Genomic DNA, 26,565 nt, shown 5'->3' with positions numbered 1-26,565 from the left:
CATCAACCATGTGTGAAATTAGACTTTTGATTCTGGAACCCACTGGCACCATCTCAGGCAGTGATCTTTTCTAGGCAGTGTGATACTTTTTAAAATCTCTGGTTTAATCTGCTCATTGATAGACAAAGCCCAATGTGAAATGAGTTTTCTTTTTACCTTTTTGCTTTCTCCTTCATACCACATCTATCATGTTTGTTATGGTGGAAAATATCCAAAAAACATTTCACTTCTACATCTCCATACAGAATTCACCCAACTGAAGCTCACTGCAAGAATTCTGTTCACCCCCAGGAAGCAGTGATAAAATGTATAGTTACAGGTTGATAAAAATAAAAAATCAAGAATGAAATTTGACATCAATATCAGTCTTTCAGATAAATAACTTGAAATAAACATTATATAAACTCAGGTAGGAATCCTCAGTTTCATGAAGAATATAATGTAGAACTAGCATCATAGTTACATGTTCTATGTCATAATTGCATATTACTGAATACATTGCAGAACAGTGATGCTCTTGAGATATGAAATAAGAAATTTCTATTTTTTTCTTGTCTCATTCATTCTCACGTGTAACTTCTGTGTCAAACACCTGTCAGATTTATTAATTTTTATTTTGGCTTTTTGCCTAATTTCTGGGTTTTCGATATTTTCTCTGGGTTCCACTTCAATTTGCAATGCTAAATGAGAGTACAACTCACCACAGATCAGCTGGTTTTCCTTCAGGTTATAAAGGGACAGTCCATGTAAAGCACTGGGGTAAGCACAAACTGTTTCCTCTGCTATTCGCACTGAAGCATTTCTGGCCCATTGCAAGACCCATTTCAGGTTACAGTCACAAATCAGTGAATCAGTGTTGAAATGTCTACAAAGGCAAAGAATGACCACAATTGGTAAACATGCTGTTTCCATGAATATATTTTCTTCTGCTAGACTCAGATTATCTAATTTGAAAGAGAATTCTAGATTAATGCATAACTATGGAAGCATGAATTCAAAGATACTCTAAAATACTATAACCAATACACGTTGTCCCACTGTTTATTACTTTCATAATATTATAGAAAAATTCTGGGTTTGGTTCCAGGACAACATCATTGACTACTGAAATAATTTTGGGTCTGTGTTACTGCAGAAATCATACTATAACATACCTAAATTTACTAAAAACCCCTCTAAGTAGAAAGATTCAGTATACACTTTGAAATCTTAGGCAAGCACAATTAATATCAATAACTGGGAAATGTTAGCATAATTCCAGGAAAAATATTTAACATTACTGGTTTTGTGCAATTAGAGGCCTAATAAAATTTAATGCATGAAACCATGGAAAATTATAAGATTTTAAAGTAAAAAGAAAAGAAAAAAAGGGATTCTAGTCAGGAGGACCAGACTGGGCTAGTCAGGAATGGAGTTGAATTATCAGTGCTATCCATTTTCCTGCAACAGGTAAAGATGGCAGCTCATCAACAGTGAGCCAGACATGGGTAACAAAACACTGCAGCTTTTATTTTTAGAATGCGTCTCTAAAACCAATCCTGCTTGAATTCATATTCAACTCTGCTATGTTTATTCTAATGTGTTTCTGAAGTACTTCAGATTACACACAAAAGGAAGGATACTCACAGGGCTTTCAGAGCTAGCAGCTCAGAAAAAAGTCCATTCATGAGACTTGAAAAAATATTCCCTGACAAATTCCTGGGGAAAAAAGAAAGCAATTTACTGTTGGTTACAACAAATGCAAGAAGAAAAGAAAATTGTTATAGAATATCATTTTCCCAATGCTAATTAAAAAGTTGCTTTCTTGACAATAGTAAAAACATTTAAATTTGGTGCATTGCTGTTTGGTTTTGGTAGGTGACAGTAATATTTAAATCAATTCACAGATTCTTGTTTTATTTTTGCAGCAGAAATACATACAATTCACTTGGTCACATAAAGAGAAACACTTCTACATATTTAAAAGAAGAGAATTTGAGAAGAGAATATTCTAGAATTTGAGTGAAAATATTAATAAAATAATTAGCCAATGAGACTTGTATTGTATTTTTATTGTATAGTCAGAATGTCTACAAGCTAAATAAACAAAAACAGTGTCTTAAATTAGTAATGTTCCAAAGAATTCAAGCATTTCCTTAAAACAGTAATGAGTTTTCAAAGTGACTACACAAACAGTTTTATTACAAAGGACTTTAAACACACCGATTTTTCCCATCCTTAAATTAGGTCATTTCCATTTTAATTACTGCTCTACTCTTTCTTGTCTTGATGGCTGAATGGCTCAGGCTGAATACTTGCAAACAGAGGCAATTCACTTTTACATAGTTAAACAGTATTGCTCTGCCAGTGCCTTAGTAATACAAAAATTAAATGCTTAATTGTCAAGCAATAATGTCTTTTTCTCTACCCATAAACTTAAAAATTAGCGCATATCCAAGATCAAGATTTCAGAGCATATGAATTACCTACTTATGAAATACTGAGATATGTTCTGTCCAGTGCCTGAACACCATATGTTTGAATTCAAAGTTGGTTACAAAAATTCAGTTACCAGAAAAATTTCAGAATTCTTTTTTACCAAGTGCTGGAATAACTGAGCTCCTAACAGTGCCATCAGCAGAAATCCAGCAATTCAACTTTTCATATTCTTCTGGCAATGACCTGGTTTGAAGTTTCCATATTACTACTAATAAGTAGCAGACTAGGATCATGTTCACAGGGCTGTGTAAATCAAAATGCAACACATTTCTATGTCCAAGAAACAAAACTACAATATTTGGATATCCACCAGTGGAAATAGATTGTTCTTTAACAAAAATTTCAGAAATCTTCTCAAATCACCCAAATAACTCATGCATTTCTGAGCTGATGCAGTACTCTGTAAATACCTATTTTTAGTGCACATAATTTACATTATATATTAAAATATTGTCAAATATATACTGTTGTAAAATTTCTCCATTTCAGATATCCTAAAACCCCACTCTAGCTTCATTTAAAAGGTTATTTATTCTAAAATGTCAGTAACATCTCTTTTGCAAATATTTCAAATGCAACAAATTAATGCACTCCAAAGCTTATAGCACTTACTATGCCATTAACTCACTCCATTAATAGAATGATGTGATTTCAGTTTTACCAGAGATAAAACATTTCATTGTTACTTAGAAGTCCTAAACTTGTTTTTCATATACCAATACTTGTGCTTTTACAGAAATTAATAAAGCACTTCTACCAAAAGTTTCAATATAAATGACAAATGCCACAAAACAGTCAAAAAGAGTTACATGTGTCAAAGTACCATTTGAGGCAGAATATAGACAGAAGCAGAAATATATGAATATGAAGAATGCTTCCCTCTGAAGAGCAGCATTTAAAAGCAAAAGTCAAATGCAATGGTAACAGATTGATCTGTGCAAAAAAAAAAAAAAGGCAAAATGGGATAGGAGGTGTAAAAAATGACAAGAGAAATACAGAGAGGGCAGGTTACATTCTGTATTTCCTTATTTGCCGAAATGGGGTCTGCTTGATTAACTGTTAGTGGTTTTATTTGATTTCTGGCACCATGCAAAGTGATTAGTTGGTGCAATGACATCAAGTCACACAAGATTTTGCAGTATAATATTATCACAAAGCTAATTGCTGCTGATGATTCAGAGACAGGATGAAGAGTAAATCAGATATAGTTTAATCAAACAATTGGAAGCAGTGATAAAGTTTGGGTTTGAACCTCCAAAGGGAAGAACCAGCAGTAGCTACTTGTTGAAATAGATTCCAGGCTGCAACATTTCGAAACCTGAGAAGACAATTTATGAGGGACTAAATAAATGAAGTCTGGTGTATCAGCACAGTGGCATCATCCCAGTATTCCACAGCTCTTAATACTTAGATTAAATATAAATAGAATTAATGTAGATAGCAGCTCCATTACCTAGCCAAAATATATTTGCATACTTAATTCTGGAACAAAGCACTGAAACATTGGGTCCAAAAGAGATTTGGAAGATTTGTTGCATTCAATTATGTCACTCCTAGTTAGAATATGTGCACCTCATTACAGCATAAAAACAGCCAAAGGGCAATATATTAGCCAAAAGAGGTAAACTAGTATCTTACAAAATGTAATAAATCTACTCTCATACTGAGGCACTGCCAGCTGCATTTGTCCTATGACGTCAAAGCATTTTGAAATCATTTTACGGAGTAAAAATCATCAAATCCAAGAGGGTGTAAAAATTAGATCAATCTCAAGGAACATAATCAGAAGTCACTGGCTGCAGTAATTTCAGGGCCAGTATGAGATTTAAGGTTTCATTAGTAACTTGGATTACTTGAATTCAATTTCTGTTCCCTGACATACACCTCCTGATTACAATGGAATAAAAGTCTTCTCTACATCATCAAGAAGCTGACCATTTCTTGTGGTTTCTGTGTGCTGGCCTGTTTAAAAACAATACCAGATGATACTACTAATTCATTTTTTCTTTAATCAAGAATTCTGTAGGTTGTCCTGTTCTAAACTAGACTGCAAAAAACCACCAAGCCCACTGAAGGGTGTCTGCATTATCCCTGAAAGCCCAAGCAATCCTCATCATCCTTTTTATGACATATTTTAACATGTCTTTACTGTACTCAGTTTAGATTTATGCATCACATCATTGGGCTAAACCACACTGTGTTAGTTTGGGCCTAGAGCTGATTTTACAGCTCTAACTCCATTTTTTTTCCAAACTGAATTAGATTTACAAGATTGAGTGAAACACACCGTGTTATTTTGTTTCACCTGGCATTTGTGCTTGTAAACAGTACAAGAAAATCCCATAATTGTACTTCACAGAAGGCACATGAAAAGATTTATGTCCTTTGCTCCCTCCAGTGGACTCACGGCTCTCCCTACTGGTTCTGATAACAGCCTGCAAAGATGCTTCTGTACTTCATCTCTGCTAACATAACACAGGAGAGCTCTAATTACCAAATCAACAACTACATAAATCAACACACATCTATACATCATTATATTTCTCCTTCAGTAAATGGCTATGAAACCAGTTCCATGTTTAATAACTTGTCATCTTTTCCTTGTTACAAACACTGATGCTGCAGTGAGTAAATGCTTCTCCATAACCTTTCCAGAGAACAGCCTTCTCATACTCCTCAAATGGCAAGTAAACACAATTCAGAGGTATCAGTAGGAACAGAAAGGTGACCTATTGTCTTTAAAACATGTTTAAAAAGTATGGTTCTTCATAAACTTTCAAGCCAAACAAAGCTACAATGTTAGAAAAGTACCAGGCAGCATCAGCTTGCAGTCCACTAACAATGACCACTTCTTACACCACAGGCAAATTGAGATCTCAGTCCAAAATAATTACTACCAGCTTTAGGACATTATATGAGATTTCTGAGATCAAGGAACATGTGATACTCTGAATGGCAGGGGACATTTCCTCTTGATTGGGACTGTGGCTGTATTTCTTCACAAAATACTCAGTGACCCAACAAGAGTGGTGGTACTCTGGGCTTTGGTTTGGTAAGGAGGACAATCCCTGCAAGGCAGCTGAAGCTTTTGACACAGCAATTGTGAAATGATTCACTTCAGATGAAAGGATAAGGTAGACTAAACTATTACTAAGCCTCTGATTTCCTAAGGACTGATTTTTGAAATACTACTACTAATAAAACAAATAAAGTAATTAATAAAGCACTAGGCCACACAGACTACAATGCAGGATGGACCTATTTATTAGGTCAGTGGTAGAAAGGCAATTTAAAACCCAAATAAGAAAAATGGAAGGTAGACTAAATGGATTAACAGCCAAATCTTAAATTTTGAAAAAAATATTTCAAATTTTTAAAAGATCAAAGAACTGGAGAGAAGATAACAGGAAAAGCTTAGCAAAGTGGAAGGAAGAATTTAAAATCTGAAAAGTATGCTAAGACATGGTGCAAAAGATACTTCAACAAACTACTCTATTGTAACTAATAGATTATTAAAGAGTAGATATTATAGACAGCCTACATATATATTACTATGATTTTTAAGATTAAAGATCTCTTTATATGATTAAATTATGAAGCATCTATAGCCACATATTGATTTTTTAACAATATCTGATTTGCCAACTTTTTTTTTCCATTTTTCTTGCTTTCAAAACTCACTTATAAAATAGAAAGAGGCCAGACTAAGAGGTCTCCAGTTACCAGAATCATAATTTTTTCACTGAAGCATGGACATCATATCCACAAAAGCGTGAAGGACCTGGTGTTAAGTGCATTTACTGTAAAGCAAAGTAAGATAATGGACAAGGTGGAAAGGAGGGGAGTAAGACATTGCTGATGCTCTGCCAAAATGGTCTTCTGAGTGGTTGCATTTAGAGCTTTCCACAATGACTCTGCCTCACTGCATTAAGAGAATATGAGTATGAAATCTGGCAATAACAAAACCAACATTTGGTCAAAATAAGGAGAACAAGAAGAGATGAACCCTCTTAAACATGAAGAGACTTGTAATTAATTTAATAACATAATTCAAAGTGAAAAATGCTACTAGACTGCCACTTGGGAGCTACACTTAAGAAATGTCTCATTCAAATTTCTGTTATAAACTGGTGCCTCAGAAGGAAAATGATACAGCAAGATCTGGAAACAGCCATTTCAAAAGGAAATGTGGGTCAAAGTCTGACCCACAAAGAGAGTAGATGCAAGAAAATACAGTTAATGACTCTGTAGAGGGAACTGGTGAGTCTCTCTGGTCCTTACAGCTCAGAAAAAAAATTGCCAATGCTGGGACAGATACTCGGGCTACCAGAAGGAGCAGGTATATAGCAAATCTGTACAAAAAGAAACTGTAATGGTGTGGTTTGATCAGCCCAGGAACCATGGGCAGTCAGCCTGCACATTGTGCCTTTTCCCAGCATCTCTGGCATCGGTGAAGGGTGTGGAGATAACACATTCTTTCCTGGGCTTCAGAGAAAAGGGATAGTACAGCCAAACACTGCCACAGACCAACTGCTGTGCACTCTCTGGGAATGAATTTCTGCTCTTTGCCACCAAGAGACCAATGTTCTGTACTGAACTTCTACTTAACTTTTAAGATGGGGTCTTGCAGACTTGTGATGGGAAATTTCAGATCTTTCTGAGAGAACATGGATTTGAAGAGCTTCTATTGAGTCTGTTCCTAACAACTAGAAACACATTCCATTTAATAACGTGACTTCACCATCTTGAATTAAACTTACCTTCCAAGGTAATCTGGCTTTATAGCCACAGTCCTGTTCACTGTGCACAACAAAAGCAGAGATAGAAATTCTCAATAGCTGAGTTGGGCTTGCCTAATTTGGCACCTCATCTGAGATGAGTAAAAGGAGGGGCAGGCTGCACCTGTTCATTATGTGCTATCAAGGCTCTTCCCATCATCTGTTCTCATTTGTTTCCATCACAGAAGACCTGGCATAGTTACTCTCATAATTGGGATTTGTAAGTGTGCCAGACTTCAGCCTTTTACCTGGTGTTATCTTGACCTCATGGCAGATCTTTCTAGAAAGACTTCCCTTTTTGTCAAAGGAAATGCCATAACTGGCTGGAGAAGACGAAAAGAAAGTATGAGATTTGTCAAATATTATAGGAATGACTATACTATAGGATGCAGTATAGGAATTTATTTCTCATTCAGGAATGAAGACAGATCTGAACAAAGATACAGGGCCCTACTGGGCTCTGCCAAATGTCCATTTAAACTAGGATTCTTCCTATGAATTTTTTCTTTCCCAGCCAGGAAATTTACAGCCAACTTACTTTAATTGTTTCTTAGACATGCAAACAGAAATTTCATGTTTAGCCTTGTTTTTTATGTGGAAATGAAATTTAATTCTTTGCATTTATGATAGATTTTACAATTCAAGTAGAGAAAAAAAATATTTAAAATCTCAACTCATCACAATCAAAGGCTCAGGACAGGGGCCTTTTAGTACAAAACCTACAACTTTCTTATAAAGTAATTCTTGCCAACTATACTCAGGTCAGTAATGTGACCATTGAGATTTCTTCTGTTTAAAACAAAACTGGTGTTATACTCACAGTTTGTGAAGATTATTAAGTCCTACAAACATTTCTGGTGTTAGGCAACCAATTCTGTTATTTGAAAGATCCCTGAAACAAACGAAAAATCCCATAAAACATTAAGTCTGTCTTATTTATATACACACCTACATAATCACACAAAGCATCTATATTTTTAATACTTAAAAAGTTAGAGACAAATTAAAAATAAACCCTTTTCCCATAATTTAACGTAACTGAATTAAATAGATTAAATAACTTTTATATTAACAGTATTGAACAATATTCCACAAATCATACTGTGACATCTATTTGTATTAACATGGGATTTTATATATATACAGTAAATAAAAGCAAAACAATATTACAAATATACAGAATTTTCCTGATCAGAGTTATCAGCACCTGCAGTTTTTAACTTAGGAAGAATACTATGTATTTTGTTCCATGCAATATTCAGCCAAAACTGACTTTTTTTTTTTTACTGTTTACTCATGTTTCATCTCATTAACAGGAGCCTTTCTTGCTGAAATCACAGACACCAGAAGGCAATTAATTTTTGAGCTAGTGAGGTCAGTTTTGATAAGCACTTGGCAAGCTCTTAAAAGAGCAATACTGTGGCTTTCTGAGAGCACAAACAGTAAAAGGCATTACATTCCATAACTTTTGCCTGCAGAAAGTGAAGAAATGTTTTCTGTATAAGCCATACACACAACATAGAGTACAGGATGCTTGCAGGAAGGAGACAAAAACAGATATAAGCAATCATATTGAGATAAAGCCCTGAATAATGCCCCTTGGTAGATTAGAGTTTGATTGTTATGTATTTGGTTTTCAACCTTGACCCAAATGTTCCTTCTCACCAAGTACATTTTTTAAAAAATAATTGCAACTATGCAAGGATTTTAAGTGATCATGCCACCAGGAAAAATGTTAAAATTGATTTGAATGTATTTTTTAGAGGTAGTTTTCTGATTCCTTCACTACATTATGCAGATTCCATATTTTTCTACTGATACATGAGAATACTAAAGTAATCAAATGGAAGACTAAAGGTTGCAGTTTGACAAATCCAGTTACTGCTTTCATGGGAACACATTCAATTAGCTGGAAAATTAAGGCAATCTCTTTAGAGTTCACTATGAAGTTGTCTTCTATCAGACAAAGAATATATTGTTGTGCAAGTATATGATGAAACCTCACATTAGAATGAAAATATTTCTTAAATGCTTGTCAAGGATATTAAGTAGAGAACAGCTGAGGATACAATATAGTGCATTAATTTCATGTTAGCATTATTCTTTAAGTTCTCCTCATAAAAGCTACATAGGAACTCTAAAAATGCAAATTTAAGACAAATACATATATATATATGCATCTACATATCTTTCCATTAGAAGATACAAAAAAACCTACCCAGAATTCTTGGTTATATAATGCTTTGCTTTTGTCTAGGCAAAGTCTGAACACATATGGAACAATTGCATCACAATGTGGGGCATAAGCTGGGTAGCAAAAGCAGATTTTGTCTATAATAATCAATATGGGTGCATATTTCTTTAAGACAGGCACACATTAAAATCACATTTTTACCAAAATGAAAGAATAATGTTATTTTCTCAAAGTTTACTTCAGTAAGTGCTATTTTCATAAGAAGTTATATAGCAGTGTCTGAAATTTCTGTATTGTAAAACATATTTTCAAAAAAAAAAAAACATTAGCAAAAAGAAAAGGCAACTTGCTACACTTTTCCCCAGACTAATACCTGTTACATTAAACACAATTCAGTCCATAATGTACAAAGCTGGTGCTCCTTTTCAGGAGTTAAACATTAACTTACTAACGTTGACTCACAAAGTTGATGTTACAGAAAAAACTCTTCTGTGTTGAATAACCAAATGCCATAATTTTAGTGATTCATAATTTTTCAATTTCCATTACTTTTGTGTGTACCTTTTTGAGTAAGCCCTGGAAATAATTCAGTTTGTCATACAAATAATAACAGATCTCCAAATCATTTAGAAAATATTCTGACAACCTGTAGCTTGTCTGTCTGACTTGCCATAGCCATTTCTCTTGCAGTTGCCCACATTAAATCAGCTTCTGCTTTTCTCAGCATCATTTATATTTTACATGGGAAATAAAGAGATATGAATGCATAGTCTTAAAGCAATTACTGTATTCAATATTCAACAGGAGTTTACACTATTTATTCCTTTTGCTCTACTGTCTCCCTCCCAACAGCTGCACACTGAAGGAGGGAAGATATTTTCTTGTTTACCATGGAACTACACAGATTTGTATCAAATGTGGTAGTCCAGCAATTAAACAATTCTGTCTCTAAATTGCTCCCAGTGTTTCTTGTGCATATCAGTAAGGAGGTTTTTTGAGATTTGGCATGACAAAACTCAACATTGCCAATTGTACTGCGCTGAAGACTCTTCTCTCTTGTCCAATGCCTGATGAGTTCCTCTCCCTTTATTCCCTTCTCCTGGCTGACCTAAAGGCTCCAGCTGTGCATTCAGGGGATGGGCAGCCCAGACGTGCGCAGGTTTCCTGGTTTTCCCACAAGAGGTCAGGGTTGTGTTATTAGAGTGCGCGGCCAAAGCAACAATTAGCGCTCATCCTGATCGTTGCATCCTACTGCTACCCCTGCACACAGAGCCAGCAAGGAAGCTTCAAACCTAATGATCTTATTTGTGTTAAAAATGTATATGCTACTCTGGCTTCATCATTATTATGCAACACGCTAGAACTGAGAGGCTGGTACTAGAAAACACAGCTACAGCAAGATCAGAGAGAGAAACCTGCAGCGCTCCCAGCACACAGCGGCTCAAGACTACCACACAGCAGAAAAGCAGAGGATTTGTAAAATTATTTTTCTGTTTCTATTTGCAATCCTTCTCCTTCTTGTCTAAATCTTCCCATCTCATTAAAATAATCCTTGTTTTCTAATAGGTTTTCTCAAAAGACAGCACACATGATGGCTTGGAAAATGCCTGGCATGTGCTGATGGCCTAGTTAGCCAGTGCACGGATATTTGGAAGCTGTCACTTGGAAAATTATAATTAAAAAAGGGTTCATCTCACTTTTCCTTATGCTGAGTACAACTAAGGAGGGTCTGTAGTCCTTGTTAATTAAAAGAAAAATGCCCAGCTGTAGAATCCTACTAACTTAGATATTTTTACCCTCTAAAACATAGTTTAAAAATCAGCCAGTGCTTCTCAAAGTACTATGAGAGCCTTTTCCAAGACAGAATTGCAAGAATGATGAACAGGGAATATACTGTGTAAGATTGTGTTTCCTTAGAAAACCGTTATAAAAGTAAAAAATATCAAGCAAAGTCAAGGCTGATGGTATGGAAAATGGTAGACAAACTCTACAGTATGACAAATTTTCCTTTCTAGTAATGTATTTGATAGGGCTGATTTATGATAAAAGCAAAAAAAAAAAATGTTAGTGTAGCACAAACCATTGTTCACACACATCTGAACTGTTTAGTGTTTATTTCTGTCTACTGTTTATATTTCTGATTAATGTCTACAGTGATATATCTTCTGCTTAGCCATTAATTAGGCATGCTTTTACCTTTGTGGGTGTATGTGTTAGTACACTTACCAGAGATTAAACTGATGATTTTAAATGGCAAAAGGTAAAAAAGAAAAAGAAGAACAAAGGGGAAGAAGGGGAAAAAAGGCATGGTAAATGTAAAAAGCAGAGTGTGTGATTTTCTATTTTACAGCCAGTGCCCTTATTTGATTATTGCTTGGTGGCATATTTGAGTTGCCCAAGGATAGAAATGTCGATACAAACACAATTTTCAGAATAATTCAAATGGAATTAATACTTACAGGCGCTTCAGTTCTGAAAGCCCATAGAAGGCCCCTGGCTCAATTGTGCTGATCAAATTATTCTTCAGATCTCTAGAGAGACATAATAGGAGGAGCAGTTAATTATCATTTTACCTACTTTACCACTGTTACACATGTGGAGTGTGAAATGCAATGCAATTCTAACCTTTATCTGTCTTAGCTAAAACTAAGAATTTAGCTAGTAGCATCAAAAACAGTACATCATCCACAGTTTATAAAAACATATTTTTCTAAGCAAGATGTTTAAGATTAGATGTTTAAAAAAAATCTGTTTGCTTTAAATCTTCTTTTCCTATTCATTCTTTTCAAAACAAGCCTACCAGCCATTCTCACCCAAGAAAAAATGTTTTAATCAATGAGTGAATGAAGTAATTAGTCAGCAAAGCAAGAGCCTTTTAGCTTGCTTATTCATTTTACTGTGCACTTTACACTTAATAAATTTCTCATTTCCACCTAGTGCAGGCAAAGCAGTTGGCATGTGAGACAAACAGACAGGTCAGGTTTCTGTTCTGAAATACAGGCATTTTCTCCTATTTGGCAGACTGGTGCTTCATTTTGCACTTGCTGACAATCCAGAGCATTGGCTGTTTTACAGATAAAGAATATTTCACTGGCATTAGTAACCTTGTCTGCTCTTGACACAGAGCTTGGGGCCATGGCACTGCTCTCAGCTCAGTCCCCACAGAGATTCACTGCTGAACTGTCTCAAAGACTTTTGTGATGTGAACCCTGAGGAAGTGCCTTCAGTGCAACCAGATGAGCAGGCCTAGGAGACAACTGTTGTAAATTCTTGTAGGCAGTGCTCATCTTCTGACAATTTGCAATTCATAGGGAGCAACTGGTGCTCACTAATTTCAGTGCTGATTCTCAGGCTGGCCACCTTCAGAAATTACAGCACATACACTGCTTGACTCTGCCAAAGCATGGATAGATCAACAGACATAGGAATAATATTATTTATAACTTTTTTTACTGCAGATAAAATGCACTCTGGCTGAAAGCTTGAGTTCACTACCTGTGATTGGCCTGAATACAGCATCCCAAATATTTATTTCCCAGAAGGATATATTTTATTTTCTAAGTCAAAATCATAAATATTTCTGCACTTTTCTAGTCATTTTTGTACATCTCTTGAATACAGTTTCAAAAACTTGTATCTCATGCCCATTCTATTATAGAAACAATGTCGATGAGTGATTTCTCCCTAACTAAGATCTGAGCTGGACTCTTTAAGAGTCAAGTTCAGCATTCAGCCTGAGACACTAACAGTCTTGAAGAAGTCTTTAAGAACTGGAAGAAGATTTAGGGTTTTTTTTAAATATTTTGTGGTCAAACATTTTCATCTTAGTTCCCTGGTATCAGAGGCAGCTACTAGATTTATCTTTCTTTTTCTTCATTCACTCAAGAAGTTCTGACCATTTCTTTAACTGTGAGTTTTCCACACCTTCTCATAAATAAAACTGTTTAAACAAAAGTTCGGCACACCATTCTCCAGAGTCAGCTTGCAAGGATGAGTCTTTTGTTTGGCAAAAATTAATCTACACAAGTGTTTATTCTTTTGATGATTTAGAGTTTTTGTTCTGTGGGTGAGTCAAAGCCTCATTTTTTTTTAACATTCAAATATTCAATACTGAACATTTGTGTCTACTCCTCTTGCTTGTACAGTATGTTAAATATGTAACTACTCAGGTCAAAGAAGTTATTTAGCTTGCAGAAGTAAATCCATATAAAAATGACTGGAAGAATACTGTTTTCATGATAGAACAGCCATATTCTTATAACTCATAAGACAAAGCAAAAATCTATCTCAAGTTTTACACTGAAGTGTTTAAGCACTTGTAAACAACTTAAGAGGCATAGTACATATGCAAATATGTGCATTTTAGGTAGGGGAAACTGCCAGTTTTAATAATTAATCTTATATCAATTACATACATTCTATGTTAACTGCCAACTCATCTAAATCTTCTGAAAGTTGCAATCAGGCAAAGCGATCAGCTCTCGTAGCCAGTGGTAACAGCTCAGAACAAATATAAAATGTGGCAAACTGTTGACAGGTGAGTTTTAATGACAGTCAAAATAACCTAGTAGACAAAATGCCTTCCATTTACTGAAATCTTCTCTGTTCTTGTTTATGGAAACTGCCCTGTTTCCCCATAACTTGTAACCACATAGGAAAAACCAGCCCAAGCCTCAACTATCACCCACAGGGAAAAAAAGGTCATTTAATGTTAGTAGAAGGTAGACCATTACATGGAAAAGTGTCCATCACTTACACTGTCACAAACAAGACATCTGGCTTCCTCATTTTGGAAATTACACTTAAAATAGGTAGGTCATTTTTGTAAGGATGTTCTCAGAAAATTGTAGATAATTACACTGCCCACAATTCTGGCACTTTCTTAGCAATTAGTATTATTGCATAATGTTTCCATATAATTCTGGCCTAACAAAATAGGTGTTTTATTCCTTGTGATTCTTGAGCATTTCTTTTAATGTGATTAAAATTAAAAAATAAAAATTTAACAACTGCTAAAAACCAAAAATTCATACTTCTTCATTAGGACATCCCATTTTATTCCCAGCCACTTGTATTTGTTACTAAATTACTATAATTAACTTATTAAATTAGCTTCTCCCACTTTCTGATTTAGGAAAAAGTTTGTCATATTGAAGCCTTATAGCAATTAGAATTAACTTGCGCTGAGCTAAATAAAGAAACCAGAGTAAATTTGGTGGTATGTTTACATTTTTTCCCCAAGAGCTCCTGCTGAGGTTTGGCAAAAGTTCATGATCCAAGAGAAGCCAAAGAGCAGCCCAGGCTGGACCACACACATGCACATAGACCAGACAAGTGATTTTATCATCAACCAAAAGCAAGAGAGAAGTGAAAGAACCCCAATACCATAATATTGAATGACCACAGCATGACCCATTTGAAGTCCAAAAAGAAAGCACTTTCTAACTAACAGTTATGATTTTCCATCTTTTCTGATGCTGTATTCTATCTTTAAAGTATCTATTCTGAATCTGAATGACGTGTCATTAGTGGTGTGGGAGTGTAGACCTGAAATTAAATCAAAACCAAGTGCCATGTACAAGTACAGATAGAGGGAAACTACAAGAAGTTAGCCATAGTCATAAAAACTGCAGCACTTATATCCTGGCTGCAGAGCTGCACAAAATCAAAATGGGAAAATATTTATTGAGCTATGTTTCTGCTAATATCATTAGAGTTGCTAGATAAACTTCCTGCAGGGCACTCTGATCTTAACTTGACCTAAATAGGTAGAAGAACAATATAGAATGGACTGTGTTATCATTAAAAAAAAATCTCAAATGGTTACAGAGGAGACTTTCCTTTTCACCTGCAAGTCTGAACTGACATAAATTACATCCAACAACCATTAAGCACTGTCTTCTATTTGTAGGTATTTGCAAATAATAGGCCCACAGGTAAATGCAATCAATGATTCATTTACTAAGAACCACAGGATGCTGGAATTTTATCAATTTACACATTAAGCTCTCAACTGACTTTTACTTTCTTAAGAGAAACCCTAAGAAAAATAGCTGACTTGAGGAGAGGGAATTTGTGTTCGAAGTATTCACTTCCTGATGGCTTAGCTGAGAGGTAAATGAAAGAAGAGGAACAGGCTACTAATGGGACATCACAAGAACATTTAGTAACTAGTCCTGGCTTCTCAGCTGTTAGACATCTTCCGTGGCCAAATCCCTGATTATCTGAATGTATCCCTGAGATTCTTGATGCTTCAAGATCACTGTGTGCACTTACACAGTACAGAACATAGTGGGAAAAAGTTCACTGAAGTATAGACAGCCCATTAACAAAGGAATCACTTTATCTTAAACTATATTCTGATGTTTTGTACCTACATCTTTGCCTTCAGACATTGCATATTCTTTCTTCAACTTACAATATAAGTACTGTAGATATTTTGAATACATATTCATAACAAGAATATTCAACTAATTCCAGTACTTTGTTCAAATTCCTGACATTGATACATCTTTCATAAAAAATTATAGGTTGTACCAAGAGGACATCTGTGTTTAGAAAGCTGTCATTATGGTGCTGCAAACTTTCCAAAAAAGCTCTGAGAAGAGCAATCAGTTGTTGAGCAGATGCCGAATACCAATGAAATATGACTGACTTTCCACATTTTGCATATTACTATGAAACAACAACAGACAAAACAAAAAAAATAAGGTCCCGTCTTCCACTTCTTTCTCATGTGAAATATTACAGCTAAACTAAATGTCACCTTTGCCCAAGAAATGAATGCAGAAATGAATGCAGACTTGAGATCTCTGAAGAAAATATTATGGTCACTGCAGTAGCAAAGAGGCATAGCCAGTGATAGAAGATAATAGTTAGCACCTATTCTACCACCATGACAGTGACAGTCAGGGCTGGCACTCCTGAATACAAGAAACAACAATTGGGTTGATATTGGCAAAATGAGTTTTGAAAACATTTCAAAGGTACCCATCTGTACTGGAACCAGTACCTTTCTTGTACTCTGGTGGCATAGATATAATCAAAACTTATTTTAATCTCATTGTTGGTAAATGCATTGTTGAACCAACATATCTCATTAAATAGGCAGATTTAAACATCACTTTAAACTTTAAACATCAGTTACCTGGTACCATCATCAGTAACTAAATTAACTAAGGTGCTTCCATGGAAGTTCTTTTGTTGTCTTTATTTTAATCTTTTTTAAATTATGAGAGCAGATATTTAACCTACTTTCCAGAATCAGAAAAGTTATGCTTACATCTCAGTTAACTTCGAAGAGATAAAGACAAAACACTTTTCAGTTAGAAACATCAGATAATAAACATAAACATGCACAGTAATATGGACAATAATTGTCCAATAATGATCTGCCTTTCCAGACACAGAGGCTATAGGTCTTTTGTTTGCTTAGCATGCTGATGATGCATTTTCCTTTAATTTCCCCTTTTTAATCCAAGCCATTATTGGTTGGATTCCCTAAAACAATAGGCCCTAAGGACTAGATAAAAACATGACTGCTGTCTGCTCAAGGTGCTAATGACAGATCAGAGGTTTCAGACTCATCACTTGATGGCAGTTATGATATGCAGAACAACAGAAAGGTCATCACACTTTGGTTTTTAATTTAAGGCTGATGACTCATTCACATCAAGTGTGCTGTGGTAATTTGGCAGTTATTCATTATTTAGGAACATGCCTAAAAGTGTAAAACAAAGTACTAATAATGGCAGCTGAAACAAAACAGAGAGAAGCTTCATGGTAGTTTGCTTGCTCAAAGAATCCCATAGAATCTTATAAGTTATTTCATTTTCACAGTAATAGTCATAGAGCAAGAATGTAAGACTCAGGGTATTTGAACTGAAGGAGCAGCATGCCAAGTAAGAAAAAAAATTACTAAAAAACTTGGTAAAACAAGATAAAAAAAGATAGACTGTCAGTATCAACATTTGTTGATACATTTTTATAATGTATATGATAAAAATAACATTTTAAAAGATTAATTAATGCAGTTTCATTCTAAATATAGCATTGAACAATCAGAATGTAGGTGCAAAGATGTTTGGCACCTGCCTCTACTTTCAGCATTTTGTTATTGATCGCTCAGATTTAAATGCATTTTCAAATGAAGAAAAATCATCTACGCTTTCCGTATTCTTCTATTTTGGCATGCTTTTAAGAAACAAAAATTCAGCATTCCAAGCATATGCAACTGTTCCAATATGTTTTCTTTTTTATGCCACAAACCCAGACCTATGTGGTGAGATCACATTAGGCACAGAAGCAGGTGCTTGGCACTTTTAACCTGGGGACTGAAGACAGAGTGGCTGTGCCCCCCAGCCCCCAAGGAGGGGTCACTTGGAGCAGTGACTTGGAGCCCCACTGTATGGGGCTAAAGCAAGACTGAAAGGTCAGAAGAAATAAATGCTAAGAGCAGATAAAGTGGGTTTTGGCGTCCATAACTCTGCAGTGCCAGCAGAAAATGCCTCCCTGCTGGCACCAAGGCCTTGGTGTACAGTGACAGATCTGGCACTATGCTGATTACAGTGGCAGAACTTGTGTCTGTCCATAACTGTGGAGAGACATGAGGAACACAGAAACCTTTGGCAGCTGCAAAGAGCCAGAGGCCTCCTTAAATTCTGCACCTACTGGGACTCCTCTCTGTGTTCATGCCTAGAAGGCAGTTCAGCACGGCTTACGTTCCTTGACATGTGCCCCATGCCTCTTGCAAAAAATCTAACCATTGGGGGAAGAAAGGAAAAAGAAGAAAAATAAATGAGTTCAGAGATTAATTCCAGTCTGTGAGAAAACTGTAAAGAAAATTTAAAAGTCAGGGGAAAAATATGCTCAACCTTTTTTTTTTTAAACAAAACACACAGACCAAATAAAATGTAAAACAGACAGAAAGTGGGTAAAATGCCCTTTCTATTGAGAAAGAAGTAGTTATTCCACATTTTGAGACTGCACTGCTTTGGCTTTACAGATTTCCAGCACTGTGTATTCAACATTCCTAGGTCAAATTTTAAACTCTGGAATTATAGTACAAAAATAGAATGAATTACTGGAAATTAATCCAAAATTTTCAGAAGTGCATCTGAATTAATCTTTCATAATAAAATATGGAGATTTTCCTTTATATACCAAGTATCAGAAATGCAATGAAATGTGGTTTCTTGTTAGATAAGAGAACCTTAAAATATACATCCATCGTATCATGGAGCTTTGGGTGGGGCCTTTTTTAAGGAAATATTCGATTCTTTTTCTGTTACTGTATCAAGATTGAGCTGGAAAACCACAAGTGATTCGTTATTGAATTTCAATTTGAGATTACAGGACTTAAAACATCCAAAGAAAAGAGGAATGAATTTTAGCCTGAGGTGTAAAGGAAAAATAAGTACCTTCAGATGGCACACAGATTAATCTAGGAGTACTTTTGAGCCAAAATTAAGACAGTTTATTAGTCTGTGTAGATCAAGAAAATAGGCATCACCTTTCCTACAGCATTTATTTCATTCTACTGTTTTCATAATAGAGAAGTAGAACACTTCAAAACCCAAGATGAATCAATTAAAAAAATGTCAAGGAGCATCTCCATCTTTCTTCCTACTTACTTTTGCTTCATCAAAAGAGAAAGAATCTTAATTAACAATATCACAAAGAACAGGGACACTGACATAGACCCTGAGTCCAGGGACCTGCAGTGATTATTCAGCTCATGATGGGAGACATGAGCAGCACTGGGGACAAGGCAACACCGCAGAGATCTCCACCCATCTCCAGGTGCTCCCGTTTACCTGGGAACACGGCAGTGCCCAGATGCATTCCAGCATCGTATAGAGAAGGAAGCCCTTTCCAGAACAGGAGCGGGGAAACAAATATAGAAACCACCTGAACCCTTCATTCAGTCAGTGTCAGAGGCAACATTAATTGCACAGAAATCCTGTCAATTTAAACTGCCAGTAAGGAGTTTTAGGATAACAGGCAAGAATTGTCTATAAGCAGTTTAACTCAGAGGAATTAAATCTTGCTGGAAGACTGGTCTGAGAATCCTTCCCCAGAAGGTCCTGTTTTATATAAACTGGGTCTTTGGTAATAACACAGACAAATTTTAGCTTCTCAAAAACTAACCACATGTACTAATGAGAAGGCATGCAGAATTGTCTTCTGCAGAAATGAGGGTTAATGTGAGCCCTCTGCAGAACCTCCTTGAGTATTTTCAGTGCACATTTTATAAAATTGCACCTTCCTGCAGGTAAATGTCAGAAATTTTAAAATACTTTTTGCTAAGATTTCATGTAAAATACAGATGAGCAAACTATATATGAGCTGAAAAATATGACCAGAGGTTCTATGTGAATGTATAATATCTCCCCATTATTTAAATTCATTGCCATATACTTTATATTCTATATCATGTGTATGTTGAGATTTTCAAGTAAAAATTATTTTAAAGAAACTAAAAAATCTTATTTCTTCTATCTCAGAACTGCAAATAATTATTTCAAGTCAAAATATATTCTATTATAAATAACTTGGCACATACTTAACCTGTCTCTGTTGGTCCCACTTGAAATGTTCTTTTTCAGTGATTTTCATGCCTTGTTTCATCCACTAGTGTTTTAGGCAAAATCATAGGGTTTTAAAACAAATTTTCTTTTGCTTATATGAAAGTTTCAGTTATTCAGCCTTAGGATATGCAAAGATTATTGAAAAGCCAAACAAAAATCAACACAGACATAATAAAACACAATAGAAGCTGGGGCCACAGGAACACTCACAGGTCTTCATAGCCTGAAAGAACACCAAAAAAATGGAGGAAACAGGAAAGAAAACACAAAAAAGGATGCAGGGAAAGAAGAACTATGTTATTGTTGGAGATCATTATTGCTGAAAGCTGTTGGCATGTTTTGTTCAGTGAGGCATCCTCTCCTTATCAATCCTTCTCACCACATGGAGCAACAGAACTTTTCCCAGCTTATTTACTCATACCTTATTTCGTGGCATCTCTTCTACTTTCATCACACCACCTCTCCCTCAGGCCCTCAGAAACAGTGCTTTGTTTCCACAGGTTTCCTAGGTCAGGCCTGGGATCCAGCTATTCTCTCCCACAAATAATTCAGTTTACTCAGCACACCCTCCTCCGGGCATGGGGGCACACAAAAGCTGGTGGTTAGGTGTGAGCAGCCCTCTTAACAAACCCCAGGGCTGCTGGAGCTCTGGGAGAGCCTCATTGCTGAGCAAGAATCTGGTGGAAGAAAAGGGACTTTGTGGTGGCTACTTTAACACGTGTATTTATAAATCTGCTCTTGCTACATCTTCTTAAAGGATGACAGCGTCTGACACAAATCAAGTGTTATCTTAATGACATCACTACATAACATTTCAGATGGATAGATCATTGGGGTGGGCTGACCTTGGCTGACTGCACATCAGACTAAGAGAACTGTTTGTGGTCCTAACAGGAAACAGAAGCTGAGATATCCATAAATTTAATTAAGTGATGTGCTGAAATACAGCTAAATTATGTTACGTACATTACAAAAAAAATCCCAGGGAAAAGAAATCGTTCATGATTTAGACAGCCCTATAAACTAACTTTACAAGTGAGTTTATCTTATATTCCTGTCACTTATCACAATATTTAATTTTTATATAATATTTAATTTTTATTTTTTATATAGAATAGCCTTTATATTTTTCCTAATATAAAATGCCCTGATAAAAATCTTAAAGTTTGTGCTAAGTCAAGAACTGTTTTGGTGTCTAATGAACTGTTTCATAAAGTAAAACTTCATACTGCAGGAAAACTATGACTCAACAACAAGAGTTCATCCAAAACTCCTAAGAAACACTGCCAAGTAGTCTTACATACCTGCATTTTAAGAGGCATTTAAAAGTAATTCCTTGGAATAACAACTCTTACATCAAATAAATGTATCTAAACCCATAAACCATTAGACTGCTCTGGGTCAGGAATGCAGCTACAGCTGACCCTGAGGAACTGGCATTTTACTTAATGGTGCAAGTGCTTTGCACTAACAACAGGAAAGATGCTTTTAATTCTAAATTGACACCAAAAGTGATCTGCAAATTATAACCTTTCATTCCAGCCTGCAGTTGTCTAACACAACTTTCTTTCATTCTGTTTCTAATCAATTCTCTCACTTTTAACCAGTAGTAATTTACCCTGCATTTCATTCCCTTTGCTTACATTCCTATCCTCTCAATTTCAAGAAGAAATTCCTGGCTTTTGTCATGTTCTTACTGTTTCATGTTCATGCAGCAACTGTAATAATTTTGAAGATGTATTTCCACTAAACAATTTCCCTGGGATTACATTTAACAAAATTATGTGTCTTATATTCATTCCTCCCATTTTGAAACATTTTAGTCTTTTACACAAGTAAAAAAACACACCATGTTTTGTCCTTTTAAAAGGTGGTGGATCCAGTGCCTACTCATAAAACACTTCACAGCACTAGACTGGAATATAAATGTTTTTAGACAAAAAATAAAAACAGCTTCTTGACATTATTGTCCAGCAAAATGAATTATTGAATTATGATTTATGATTATCATTTGCAAACTTAATTTTTACTAAAAATGTAATTGTATTAATTCTTCTGTAGTCTTCCTATGAAACTTTTAGATACTAGGATAATTAATGTGATATATAAAGATATATATTATTATTATTAAAGTCATAATATAGCAAATAAGGTATATAAAAGCAAAAATATCTTGATTATATGAGATATGTGGAGCATAAAGATAATGAATATTGTACCAGCAAAATACAATAGCATAGAGAACACTTCAAAGTATTTAAATTACATAATACATATAATTTTAATAATTTTATATAATAACAGTAGTAGTAGTAAATATGTAAGTAATAATTAATGATCAAGTTACATTAGATCATGTATTTCAAATATCTCCTGCATCTCTTAATGAAGGAAACTTGCACAGATGAGGCTTCACTAGTCCTTCATAAACTAAGCTTTATATTACTAAACATCAGTAGGGCTACACTTTGTTATTCTTCCAAAGACTTTGATAGGAGAACAGAACAACATCCACCAATGGAAAAATTACAAAGCATAATATCTTTTATTAGTCTCTATTCTTTTAATAATGAAACTATGTTCTTTTATTTGAAACAATATTAACTGCTCAGTATGCAGTTTGGGTTGTGGTACATCAGCCTCTCAACTCATCTTCTGCAAAAGCAACTCCCCTCATGGCTATTTTACTTCAAGAAAATTGAACTTGACCCTGGACCCTGCCATGTCTCCTTCTTATTCAAAACCACAAAAATATTTCTCTCTTTAGGAGACATTTATTATTGGGGAAACAATGCTGCTTCAAAGTGACATTTCTTTTTCTATGTTGTAATTTCTTTCAAGTGGTTTCAAACCTTCTCAGCTGAGCTCTAACTCTGTGATGCTGATTTCAATTCTAGGTAATGGTGAATTAAAGTCCTTTATAGCTATTTGTACACTAGCAGAATCCAACTGTTTTATTAAAAGATGCCCAGAAATCTCCCTAATAGATAGCCTGATGTAAAACTGGCTTGCTGGAGAGCAGGTCACTCCAACTTCTCTATTTGAATTTAATTTGTATTTTGAAATTTCGAGAGAGAATTCCTGAGAATTGTTACTATAACTCACCTCAGCAGATTAGCAACAGCTGGCATAGAGCTCCATAAATAATGCACACATTATTTAGAGAGTCTTCCTTTTCTAAGTTATTTTCATTTAGCCAATATTGAGACATAAAATACTTGTTAAAGTCATACAAGCAGTATCAGTAAAGAATGCTGGGGCACAGCCAGTCAAGTCATGTAAAGCATTCACAAACTGGCACACAAACATTGCTGAAACTAAAAGCAGGACTGGATAATCTCTTCTTCAAATCAATTGCCCTGAATGGCAGAAATAATTTTCAACACTTTCAGGTACTCAAAGCATATCAGAGTCAGAAAGGACTTAATGCCTAGCAGGGCCATGACAAAATACACACACTGGTTTCCCGGAGAATGGCAGGGAAAGTGCTGGCCTGGGTCCAAAAAAGCACTTAGACAACTAAAGTAAAACTTGAGTGGAGCACTGGTTCTGAGTCCCAGAGTGCAATTCACAGCCCCCACTTCACCTCCTACGTGTCCCAATGGCTGCAGCTACTTCAGCCTCCTCTTTTCAACTCCCCAAATTTCAGAAAGGGTGCTGGGCATGCCCAACACCTCAGAGCTTGGTGACACACAAGAGCCCTTCTGGGATTTGCAGGCAAGACCTGCAGACACCATGGCTCTCTGCAGGGCCAGGCAGGCTGAGAGGATGCCACTGGCAAAGCCATGACAGCAAAGCACAGCCCAGCATCAAAGGGAAGGGTGAAATATTGCCATGCAGCATTCCTACGAGAACCAATGACAGCTGGAGAAACGGAAGACACTGTTTTGGTACCCTCCACCAGAAGGGGTGGATAACTACATTTGAAATACACAGGAGCTAAAGAAACTAGCTGGGATCTCTGCTCCCTAAAACAGTATTTTTATATGTTATCAAACAATTGTTTACAGCAAAACCAATTATCTCCTTGTTAAAGAAATACCCTTGGCACTTGTCTGCTTCTGTTCTTTTCTTTCTGGCCCCATAAATCTTGAACACTTGAATACACACTGGCACAGCTCCATTTCAACAAGCTCTACATCCTGGTTAAGGCCTTTCCCACAGAGGCCAGTGAATGTGTGATGTGCTCAGGCTGAAGAGGCTGAACCTGAGTCCTTCTCTTCCAGAGTAGATACTCCAGCCATCAGGCCAGTAGAGAAAGCACAGTTACCTTCTTTTACGACCACGTTTCAAATAAAATATGGAGTCAGTTATGCCTTTAAAGAGGAATGGTTTCAGTACAAGTATTAGGTTGCAAATCCCAGTCCCAGGAAAAAAACTTGTCAGGCTTCAGCACTTCTGAAAGGCTCAATTCCTGTTCAGTCCCTCAGCCATGATGGCTGGTTTGGATTCTCTTCTTACAGACCTAATTCTCCCTACTCACTGTATAAAGAGCTTAGGCCTCCAAAGAATAGCTGAGAACTACATTTTTAAAGCCAAGTATCTGTTCTACACGTGACAGTGCTGAGAAGCACTAAGTCTACTATATTTGGTTGCTGATGGGAGTTTTAGCAACTTCCTCAGCTAGCAAGGTGCTAAATTTTCTGTTTAAGAGCTGTATTTATTATTTACTACCCATTTGGCTGGGTTTAGTTTGTTTTTAGCTGTTTTCAGATGGCTTTGAAATAGGCCAAGACAAGAATCAACTTTCTCTTCAATCCAGCAAGAAAACCCAAGACAGGGGTGAGAAAGCAGAGCAGAGAGCATAATTAATGTGACACTTGCTCCTTTCCAGCACAGAGTGCTAAGGTACATGCTTGGGATTGCTACTCCAATTTCTAAGTAATAGCACAGTGCAATACCCATAAGAAACACTGCAGGCAATACCTCTAAAACCAATTTATAATTTCATAAAGACATGGATCTTGAGGCTAAATATGATTTTGCGTTTCTTTTTCCATATAGAGCACTTTAAAAGGGTTAATTCTGAAGAACAGTATTTATATCTGGAACAATATACACTATGCACATATTCCACTCTTATCCTTTCCCCTCTGCTGATAAGTGGTGGGAAAGGGCAACTCAGAAAAAATGTCATTCCCTATCTGTCTCCCACTCAGCACACACTAACCCAATTCTCAAAAACCTCATCAGTGCTCAGCTCATTAAATTCAGAATGGGAAGGATGAGAACGAAGCTGTAGCACTAACTGTGCACAGTTTGTGTTTACCAGCAAGAACACTGTATGCAGTGTTGCTCACAACGTACCCTGTAGTTAGGAAGCATTCTTGTTGGCAGCTTTGACAATTTATCTATTCATATCAAAGTGAAAGAGAGGCTGCTTTAAAACTGGTGCTCCTTGCCCTAATGGGAAAAGAAGAATATTAAAAACTATTACAGTGAAATCTCTGTTGCCATCAAAAGGTCGTTGATTCGACAGACAAACAACCTAGTGTTAATGATTTAACAAAACATTTTTCACACAGATTACATGCTCATCCATCAATATATAGTATTTTTCACATCAAGAAACTAAAGATAATTTGTCTTTACAATGTCAATTACGAAAAATTGTGTGAAAATCAAATACAATGCCAAAGTAATTATGCTCTTACCTAGGCAATGTAATTAAAAATACAAAGAAAAGAAATGTTGCCATTGTTTGGACACAGACTCATTAACAAGAGGACTGTCCTAAAAGGACAACAGTCTTGCTGTGAAATTTTTTCAGCAGTCTTTTGATTTGAAAATATATATATTAAGGCAAGCACATAGGCCCAAATTTCATCACTCACTTGTCTCTGTTTTGAGCACGTTCAAGCATGAGGGAGAGAAGGCAAGAGGCGGATTTTCACTTTGTGAAAGTAACTACACCAACACATTCCTGCCAAATAGTGTATGAAATAAGATAAACGTTACACAGCATTTCAATCGTCCTCAAGAAAAATAGAACTCATACAATAACCAAAAGAGTAGAGAGCAGTTAAGTCTCTTTCACTTACTTTGAAAATAAGTTTTTCAGCTCAAGAGAAGTATATTAAAAATATCTTGATTTTGAAATTTTCAGCATTCTAAAAAAACCACATGCGGACATCTATTGCACAGAGGACCAAAAAATGAGAAGCTTATCTCCCTCTCTAACCACAAGCTCTCCTGATAACTTACAATAGTCTATATGGCTTTCAAGAAATTTAAATGTAAATTATGTATCAAAATATTAATAGTCAACAATGAAAGTGATAATGGAATTTTTACGCAGGTTTCAAAAATATTCTGTAGATAAAGTTTAGTAGTAGTAGTTTTCAAAATCTACAAGTTTAAAATCCAACAAAATCCCTCATCATTAGACAAATTCAGCAGTTTTAGTTGCAATCATGTATTTATCCGTAACTGATGATGACAACGCTCTTGTTTTTTATGTATGAAATAGAAAATGTACTGTATTTATACAATAGAAAATGTATTTAACTATTCATTTTATTGCTTT

General features: G+C 35.7%; 1 protein-coding gene across 1 annotated transcript in view; it reads right to left on the bottom strand.

Annotated features, from left to right (window-relative positions):
* Positions 1 to 26,565, bottom strand: part of LOC132076152 (adhesion G protein-coupled receptor A3-like) — a 252,558-nt gene that overhangs the window by 146,311 nt on the left and 79,682 nt on the right. The window contains exons 3-6 of the mRNA XM_059477084.1: positions 11,910 to 11,981; positions 8,077 to 8,148; positions 1,627 to 1,698; positions 702 to 865 (exon numbers count right to left, since the gene is read on the bottom strand). Of these exons, the coding sequence (XP_059333067.1) occupies positions 702 to 865; positions 1,627 to 1,698; positions 8,077 to 8,148; positions 11,910 to 11,981 (380 nt within the window). The remainder of the gene's footprint in view (positions 1 to 701; positions 866 to 1,626; positions 1,699 to 8,076; positions 8,149 to 11,909; positions 11,982 to 26,565) is intronic.

Source organism: Ammospiza nelsoni, chromosome 8 (assembly GCF_027579445.1).
Source record: "Ammospiza nelsoni isolate bAmmNel1 chromosome 8, bAmmNel1.pri, whole genome shotgun sequence".
Taxonomy (NCBI): Eukaryota; Metazoa; Chordata; class Aves; order Passeriformes; family Passerellidae; genus Ammospiza; species Ammospiza nelsoni.
This window is presented reverse-complemented; position numbering and strand designations above follow the sequence as displayed.